This window comes from Oxyura jamaicensis, chromosome 1 (genome assembly GCF_011077185.1).
Source record: "Oxyura jamaicensis isolate SHBP4307 breed ruddy duck chromosome 1, BPBGC_Ojam_1.0, whole genome shotgun sequence".
In the NCBI taxonomy this organism is placed as follows: Eukaryota; Metazoa; Chordata; class Aves; order Anseriformes; family Anatidae; genus Oxyura; species Oxyura jamaicensis.
In genome coordinates, this window is record NC_048893.1 from 81441201 (window position 1) to 81451227 (window position 10027).

The 10027-nt window shown below is 40.3% G+C and overlaps 1 protein-coding gene across 3 annotated transcripts in view; it reads right to left on the reverse strand.

The window, feature by feature from the left end:
* CASR (calcium sensing receptor) overlaps positions 1-10027 on the reverse strand; it is a 76623-nt gene that overhangs the window by 36939 nt on the left and 29657 nt on the right. For all 3 annotated transcript variants that reach the window (XM_035314325.1, XM_035314312.1, XM_035314316.1), the window contains exon 2: positions 5194-5638. In XM_035314325.1, the coding sequence (XP_035170216.1) occupies positions 5194-5378 (185 nt within the window). In that variant the 5' untranslated portion in view covers positions 5379-5638. The remainder of the gene's footprint in view (positions 1-5193; positions 5639-10027) is intronic.

Here is a 10027-nt window from a genome sequence, read left to right on the forward strand (position 1 = left end):
TCTGACATGTTACTTTTACAGGTGCATTGGCTTAGTCTTGCACTTTAGCATTTCTGAGATGTGCTGCTATGAAAAGTGGGCATTAAGCTCTAAATGGAAGTTTAATGTAAATAATTTAGTGCCCAAAGGTGTAGAATTGAATTTTTATGTACACTCAGTTCTTTAAATGCTTCCTCGATCGTGACCATTCTTCCACCTGTCCCTCAGACCCAGAGGAATGCACTGTTCTTTCAGTTCCCAGGCAGAAGCACAAACAAGGAAAGAGATATTAGAAAAAAATCCTCCACAAATCTTCATCTTAATCTTCACATCCCCAGGGGAAAGCTTATTTTTGAAGCAGTCCAGTTTGCTATACAAGATTGCAAACAAGATTTTTTGCTAGACAAGATTGCTAGATGATATTGCAAACAACATCTTACTAATTCTCATAGGTTTCTTTCTAGTTGGTAAAAATGTGTCTGCCCAGGGATGCTCAGGATGCACATGCTCTTCCTGTCATGGACTTATGATGGGACCCTGCTCAAGCTGTTCTCTAAGATTCTCTATCTGTAAGATGAAGCCAAAGCTAATAAATGCACAGGGGAGTGTCAGAAAGGATGAAGGATTGCAGAGCCTAATGACTGCAAGAAACCTTGAAAAGAAACCTGGGATAGTGATTGTTTGTTTGTCTGGTTCTTGATAGAACAGCTCATATTGTCTGGATCCAGCAGGGAAATGGAGATGTGTTAGTTTCCATGAAGGAGAGAAGGTCATGAATTCACAGCTTCATGTGAATTCATGTCCTTCATTTATCAAAACTTGCAAGGCATGAAACTGAGACCTATACAATATGAAGGAAAAGGAGAAAGCAATGTGAAACATTGCTAAACAGCTTCCACTTACTCTCTCATATCTGACATAGTTTTTGTTCAAGAGTGGTGGCAAAGGCTGCATATGCCTCTTGGCTCATACCAATACTCCTCTTCCTGTAGTGGTTGTACACACATACTAATTTCTCTGTCCTCTCTAGATTTCCAGTACATTAATTACATGTTATTGCTGCTACTACCACTGCTATTACTAAGATATGCGAAGGGGAGACCTTCAGTCATTTGTCAGATTCCTGAAGTCAGGAGGTATAATGCGTTGCTTACCACCCTTAAAAGTTAGAACTTTGGTTAAGGGAATTAATTGTTCAGGCCAAAGCTCAGAAGGAGGCTGAGAAGGAGGGTGGAAGAGAAAGAGGAAAATAACTTGCTGTTGGAGGGGAAAGAGAAGATCTAAATAGCATGATAAGCATACAGTTCTGCATTTCGATTAGCAAACACATCCATGAGAGTGCCTTAGGGTAGCATTAAAACTCTGTTCTCTCTGACACGCTGACCCAGTGAGCTCAAGTGTCCTGGAGACATGCAGCATGAAGCCATACACTATGACACCAGGACGACGATGTCTCGCCACGCAGTGTTTCACATCTCAAAGGCTGTCACTGTGTGGGACCTTGTCTAGATCACTGATCAGAATAAAGAAAATATTCACAAAAATGACAACCTTATTACACCATATTGGCTATGCTGTATCTCAACACAGTGAAGGTATGTGCACATTGCTAACAGTACATTACAGTGAGAAAAATCCATGGGTATGGTCAATCTGTGCAGTAAGACTATCAATAACACTACTAACAATAACACTAACAACACTAACCACCACTAAAACTGCTAATCTACCTGGCATCAAGAAAGGACAGAGAAATCAGGTTATGAACAGGCCTCTGTTGGTGCTGGTAGGGAACAGGGGTCAGGGATTGCTTGTGCTGCAATCAGACTCTGTCTCCAACCGTACACATCAGATATGCATCAGCAAATGTTATAAAGAAAGTTGCTGTGACAGCACCTGAGGTACACAAAGACAGAAGGTGTATTTATATCAAATGCGGGACACTTGATTGCTTAAACAATAAACCCTGTAACTAATTCTGAAGCACAGGAAACACAATGCTCTCACTCCTGTATGACATTTGGTGTGGCAAAATCATGAGAAAGTTTACAGTTTGGACTCTATAACCCGTTGCTCAAAATGCAAAGATGCATTTTCAGCAGAATCAGCATGAAAGGAACTATGAACAGATCATTCATTGTTGTTCCCTTTTCCTTTCATTGCTAGGTTATGGGAACAGTTTTTCAAATAATCATGTAGAAGGTATGCACAGTAGGTTTGTATGCTGAGCTGGGGATATAAGCACAGTACCACAAGAGTATGAAGACTGTGAAAATTAAAAGAGTGGAGGAAAAACTGTCCTACCCATTTTGAGAGGCCCTGTTCAGGAGCATAAGTATGGCACTGAACAGAGCTGCATGTGTGGAAAAAAGTCCAAACAGCCCAGATCAGGTTGAATGGTTCTCAGATGAAAGGAAAGCCACATTTTCATAAACTGTTTGATACTGAACTCCAGAAGACACAGAGGACAAACCATCTGTAGGGTTTTAGTCAGACCTTTAGGTATTTTCTTGGACTTGAGGCAAGGAGCCTGTCATGGTCTGATGACTTGTTGCTGTTATTGCCTAATGGTGGAGAGAATGATGAAAGAGAGAGGAGAGAGGATGCCCACAGACTACTCTACTGACCTGGGCCTAATTTTCCTAATGGATATGTGACATATTTTCCTATGCAATAAAGAGATTAAAGGCCATCTAAAAAAGGGATGGATATAAAATGAATTAGCCTCAGCTTTGAAAAGATACAGTACCACTGAAGAAGGCTCAGAGAAGTGTGAAAAGGGCCGTCAAAGTATGAAACAGATTTTGCACTGTTGGTTCCACCAGGTGCTGCCATGCTTATGCTGCTTTAGTGGATTTGCCATCCTACAAAAGTTTTTGACGCTACAAGACTGGGGAGATGTGACTTTGGGAAGAAACTGAAGCCTATACTTTTATTTTCCAGAAAGTATGAGTTTTATTTTTCTGGACTAACCAACTGCACAGAACTGAGGAAACTGAATTGTGATATGGAAGATTCTAGCTCATGACTTGGAGAATGTATTGAGCCTGCATACACAACCCTGCCCCAGGTTACTACCTAATAATAGGGTCCAAAACCAAAAAGGACCACCTTTTTGGTTGTGGTCCTGTCTTGTGAGATCTCTGTGCAATTCCAGACAGAGGAATCTTCTGCTTGAGATAGAAAATCATTTCAGGAAAAAGATCTGCTTTCAATTTAACATGTACTAATAGCAAAAAACCTCACCACAGCACATAAAGTGTCTCATGGATTAAATATCTTCATCATTAAAATCTGATGACCAGTCTCAAAAGGTCTGCCCAACCTAACCATTTTTGAATTAAACCTTTCCTGGAAATAGGCGTTTACTGGTGAAGATGTGCAATGAAAGAGCTTTGAGCTACCTCTAGACAAATTGCTCCTGTTGTAGTTGCTACTACCTCTGCAGCTAGATTTTTGCCTTCCATTAAGTATTCTTTTGCATTATGCTATCAACTCATAATTTGCCCAGTTGCTTGAAGAAATATAGAAAATGGCATAAGTGCCTCTTCAGTCAACTCCTTCATTTTGTGCCTGCAGCTTCTTGGTGTAAGGGTAAGAGGAACAGATTTTATCCATGGAAATTTCAGGTGGAGGATGCCTCTTGGCTGATCAAATGCCACCTATAAGGAGCTCCCATTGTGTCCATAAAACATCTGGGCTACTTTTTCAGGATATGCCTATTGTTGGCAGTGCTGCCTAGTTAACAAATCTTTTGGCAACCACACATTTGCAGTAATTCTGGGGGAACATTCTCGTGTGATGCATTCTAATAATAAATCCTTGTCAAGACTGTCACTGAGGCTGACCCAGTGCTAGCAGAAATGAATGCTATATTCAGTTTACTGGCATGTGCTGCTTGTCACATGGAGCAGGTAAAGAAGACAATGAGCTGAACTATTCCACCACTTCTCAGCATTCCAGTTTTAAATTGTTGCATCCAGGAAAGAAAAAATACTAATACAAGCTACATCTTGCTCTATGAAGTAGACATTCTACATACATTTCGTTTTTGACTTTTGTGTACACGGACTTAAGAAGGCAAAAGAACTCTTATTTAATTACTCTCTTTTCTGTGTGCTCCCTATGAGAACATCTGGGAATGCTCTCATAACCTGGATGGATACATTCTGCTGGATATTTCAGTAGGAGACTGCACCTGTGAGCGTAGTAGGAATGTTGTCAGTTATTCTTCATTACTATTGCAACAGAACTGGACTAGGATGAGAGGCCCAAATAATTCTAGATATATAATTTATCACATATGATTTCAAAAGAGGTCCTATGACACTGAAGTGTTTTCCCATGCAAGGTCATGACAAAATTCCCTATTAACTGTTTTTTTTTTTATTTTATTTTATTTATTTTTTTTTTGTCTGTGTGTGTGTATTTCCAGTCAGTTTCTGTCAGTTCCCAGTTGTTATGTATATTATGTGCAGAGCTGTAAAGTGCCTCATGTTTCATCATAAAAATGCCTACGCTTCAATAACAGAAGCTGTATTTAAGTGCATTTCTCCCTCCAGGATAAACTGACAAAGATTTAGACAAAATCTACATGCACTGTTTACACAGAAGAAAACTGAGTGAGGAAAAGCTGAGTGAAGAGTTCAAGTCTAGACTTTGTACATGTCCTAAGGGGACAGCTATGTGTTCAGTGGGATTTTTTCAAAAGCAGTGACTTATGCCACTCTCACCTATTCACTTGTTTAGGCAACCAAACAATTTGTAAAGATGAGAGGCAGACTGTAAATGAAACTCCATATCTGATTTCTGAGCTATTTTGCCATGTATGACTGTAATCAAACGAACTCAAAGGTGCTACATGCGATTTTCTGCCTGTCTACTAGGAAAGCTAATTTTTGGATACTATTCAAACATTCTCTGTGAATGGCCAGATAGATCAATATATTCCTGTTGTGGCAGTATTGAGTAATGCAGGGATTGCCCTCTTTTACTGTCCAAATATCACTTGCGATACTCTTTCAAAATACACACTTCAGTCATTACAATTTTTTTTTCCTATAATTTACACTATATCTTTCCATTGCCTTGTAGAGCAGGTCTCTACAAGCATTGGATTACAGACTGTATGTACACAGTTTATAGCGTATCACTTGCAGTTAGCTGTAGTACTCCCCCACCAAAACTTTTTAATTTTCTCTTTTTGTGGCTTACCTTATACACTCCACTGATTCGGGTCTTGACTTTAGATCCTGGTCTTTAGCAGCCACTCCAAAATGGATGGGGAACAATCCACCAAGGATAATGTCTCCCTTCTTCTGTGCCCTTTGGTTTGGACCATAGGCAGCAGTGTTCCATGTAAATAGCAAAAGAATCAAACAGCAGCTATATAAAGTCATTGTTCCTCTCTTCACCAGGGGTTATAGGATGTAAAATTGGAAAATATGATGTAAGAAAGCAGATGTCACAATGTCTAAGCTTTTCCTTTCCTTAATACAGCACAGGGAGGATTTGTGACACATGTCTGCAGGGAGGTAAGCAACAAGGTGGAAGCCACAGTGCTGGTATTTCTCCCTCTCTCTTCTCCATTGCAAAACAGCAATTCAGTGGTCCTTGTTTCTTCATGGCCAAAGCATTACAGAGAGCCCATCTCTGAGAGCTGCAAAAGAAAGAAATGAGAAGTGATCCCAGCTATACACCAGGGCCCTATGATTCCAGGGTGGTTCTACTTTGACAAACACACCTCTCAGTATACCACCCTCCAAGGCTGTCCCCGCTCAGCAACCTGCCCAGGACACACACACCAACTTTGAAAGAGGTTCAGGCACCACAGGGATCACAGCCATATCTTCTCAAACAAGTGTCAGGGATTCTCTCAGATGCCCTAACTCTCTATCACACTTGTGAAGTGTATTACTAAACCTACCAGTGATTCTACATGACTGTGGCCACAGAAGACCCTGTAAAACTTGCAAACAGAACTCAACGAACAGAGCACATTGTAGGAGGTGCTTGGATGGGAGAGCTGGAAATATGGAAAAATTAAATGCATTAGGAATCAAAACCTTCTCTTAAGCAAATAACTAGGATAAAGTTTTGGTGTATTCCAATCCTATCCTTTTCATTAATCACTCTTTACTTTCTGTTTTGAACTTATTCTTGCTAAAAATGAAACACGGTCAGAAGAAAAACATCTAAAGCGAGGATAACTTCCAGGGAAGCATCTGAAGTCAAGATACTTCTCAATAATGAATTGGGAAGGCTTGAAATGTTCAGTCATCATGTCACTCCAGGCTTAGCTGAAGTGGTTTGAAGCTTGCGTCCTACTAGGACAAGAAATACTGCAGCTTCTCTGTGCTCAGTACATTTTCCCTTCAGAACATCTACAGGCCTGCCAAAAGAAGAGCTAACTTAATTAAGGCATACAAAAATGACAATGGCTCTAAGAGAGGAGGGGACATGAAAATTCATCATAAATTGCTCTTCTGCCTATTGGGAATAGGTGCAAAAAACTAATAGCAAAACTCTGAAGTTGGCCAATTTTCAAAAGAGGAGCTATTGCAGGAAACACTATTATCACTGGGGTTCTTCTACTACTCAGCCCTAATGATTGTGCATGCTTTATGGCCACCAAGCACATGCAAATATTTCACACATTTTGGTTAAAATTAAGGTCCAGAAGCAGCAGTCAACAGGAGAAGAGAGACAAAGCTCACGTCATTCTCATGCCTCTGCAGTCAGCACACTTGGAGGGCTGGGTATATGCTGCACTTATCTGTTCTAAACTATGCTTTGGTCCTGGCTTAAACAAATGCATTTTTATTGGCAAGGAGAATCAAACCTTTGGCCAGAGTTCAAAATACAGCTAGGCAAAAGATTTTTTACTAGGAAATGTGGAGTCACATTGAAAGATCTTGTAGGAACATACTGGGTTTTGTATGAAAAAAGATGTATTTCATGTTCACAGCATCAAAGGGACTCAATCCAAAGTCTGAAAACTCCCATTTTTGACAAACCTGATAGCTAGATCTCTATTGCTGAGTGGGCATTTCATCTCCATCCCCAAAATCTGAAACATGTGCATGAAATGTCCAGCTGCTGCTGACACTGTTAGCTAGAAAATGCTCTGGGACGTTATTCTGGCAAGCAACTGGAGTTACGTCACACTGCTCTATTCAGGGTGCAATATATCTTCCAACCTGGCTGAGGCTAAGTCTGCCAGTTCCTATGGGACTTGTTACTGAAAGGCAAGCAATCATTGCAGTCAGCTGCAGACTGGTTTCATTCTGCTCTGGTTCACAAAGGCCTCCTGCTGTCTGATGCCCCATGGAAGTGTTTACAATCATCTACAGAATGAATATCTGGTCTCATGGCAGGACGAAAGGCATTTTGTCTGCCTGCTGCAGAAAAGAGCTATATGCAAGACCTTGGTACATTGCTAGCCTTCCTGTGCATACAGTCAAGCACCTGACAAATGTGCAGCAAGCTCAGTGCTTAAGGAGCACACCAAATGCATGGCAGATGGGGAGGGAGGTCAAGTATACCATGCACACTCTCTAGTTCTGCTCACCACCACTCCCTGCCCAATTGAAAGAACCGCTTAGGAAAGTTCACATTTGCATAGAGAACTGTGGCCAGAGCATCCCTATCACTACTCTGCCTGTCCTTTTTCCCAAGCACTCCTCAGATCAGGCAGCAGGGAGGCACAAATTCAAATGAACTGGAAAACTGGGACCTCTTCTGAACACTTCAATAAGAAATTCTGTAACTCTGTCCCAAAAGAAGTAGCAGCCAAAAGGTATGTAAAATGGTCTTCTGGGGAGCACAGCAAGATTTAAAATTGAGAATTAACATAACAGTATTATTGAAGTCAACTTAAACATGCTTACGGATAGTGTTGTTTTATGCAGGCCCCCCCCCCCCCCCCCAAAAAAAAAAAAAAAAAAAAAAAAAAAACAGTGAAAAAGTTGTGTCCAGGAGAGCTTTCATGGTTAGAAAATCTGGTACTGTTTACATTAAAAAAAAGGACATGAATAAAAGGGGAGAACAGAAAAGATGTGAAATTATAGGCAGTATATGGAACCTAAGTTAATAATCAAGAACTCCTGGCTGATGTTTGTAGACAAAGGAAAGAGGGGCAAGTGGGAGCTTTGCAAAGAGGCTACTTTCTGTAGGGAGCACTCTGCCAGCATCTCTTAGAGAGCACAGACTAGAGCAGCCAGCATCACTGGCACAGCAGTCATGCTATTGTTGAGCACTCTTGCTTAAATACCACCAGTTTTGAGGCTAGTATGAACTGAATATCACTCATCACCTCCAGTAAGGCAATGAACAAAACATGCTGTACCCACACTAAGGGTAGGGTGTGGAATCACTCCAGTGCTGAAGGAGATGAGGAGTTACTCCAGCCAGCAAGGCAGCTTCACAGGAGAACAGGCAGGAGTCCTCAGAAAGGGAAGCAGAAGAAAGAGTCATCTGAATTTTTATTTCTTCTATTCTTAGAAAAAAAAAATGAAGGAAAAAAAGCTGATACAACTGAGACGAGGGTCAGCAACAGCAAAACTGAATTTATAGTACAGTACTTAGAAATGAGGTGTTTGAAGCAGGTAGCAATAATTTCTTAAGGTGGTTGCAAAGAGATGGGATGGTCTCACTATTGGCAAAGGGCATCCCTTCTTCTTTACTCCCTTCCAGCTAGCAAAGAGAGCTGGGGGTCTGCATGCTTCTTCAGGGAACACTGTGTGTGGGACTCAGCCAAGGTGGGAAGGGATCAATGACTGTGGAAATGAGGGTGAGCTCAAGACCACATCTTTCTGATTTAATAATCTGCTTTTCCCAGTTTTCTCTTTTCTCTTTAATAAGGCTTTCTTTAACCCTTAGGGTTCTTTACTTATGAAAGAGGAAAGTTTTAATCATGAACAGACAGAAAAAGTAATTTAGTTTGCTGGGATGCTGTGGAGGGTGTTGAGCTGATGTTACTAAATATTTAGGAACCTCTCTTTGCCACCCGACTATACATGCCTGAAGTATTAAATGCAGGAAAAATGAATTCACATTCTTTCTCTTTCCGTGCAGCAGACAAAATTGAAAGGTAACAGATCTGGACTGATAAAAAAAAGGTTAATTTTAAAACAGTATTTACAGAACTCAGTGCTCCAAGATGTCATTCAAGAGCATGACAAGGCATTAGACAATGAGAACAAAGTTACTCAGTCATGGTATATGGTGATACTTTGCTTCTCACTGAATAATTTGGAACTATCTATTCACAAGGATGGGACTCAGAACTGAAATAATATCACAGGTCCTGTCTGTAATAGGCTGTGGATGTATAATTCACATCCCTGTGGCAGCAAACTGAGGCACAGATGTACAAAGATGTACTGGCAAAAAGATGCAGATGCCCTGTAAGATATCCAGAAAAACAAACAGACAGACAAGCCTAAGTGTATGCCCAGCTCCTTGTAAATCTCACAACTGATGACTATCCATAATTAAATACCTCCTATAGCTGGGACATCAGGTATCTTCAACTCATTTAATGTGACACAAGTCTCCTAGCTGCTTTCAAGTGTTCTCTGTGCCTGAGGTTGAAAAAAAATTAAGATACTGATTTTGTGATGAGCAGCTATTTGTTCGCTGCCAGTAACAAGAGCTAATATCCTCTAGCATCATCTTTCATTGCAGCAAATCTTCCTTCAGGTCTCTTTTCTATAATTGGATTAAGATTATGGGCCTCTTCCTTATTAAAGGAGAGTGTTATGCAGCCAGATATTGAATTACCTGCTAATGCATGCCTGAAGACATAAGAATTTAGCAAAATACAGGTGAAAATTTTACCATTAATTGAACAAATTACTGTGCTCCTGCAGTTTTCAGCTAACAAATTAAAAAGATTAAATTAACAAGCAACTAAATTTAGAAAGAAGCTTTGTTACTATTTTCTTTCCTTTGCAAATAGTTTTACATTTAAAATATTGTTTAGTATTAGTGTGTAAATACTGTGATTATATGCTCTCCAATGCAGAAAACTTAAAGTATTCTTTAA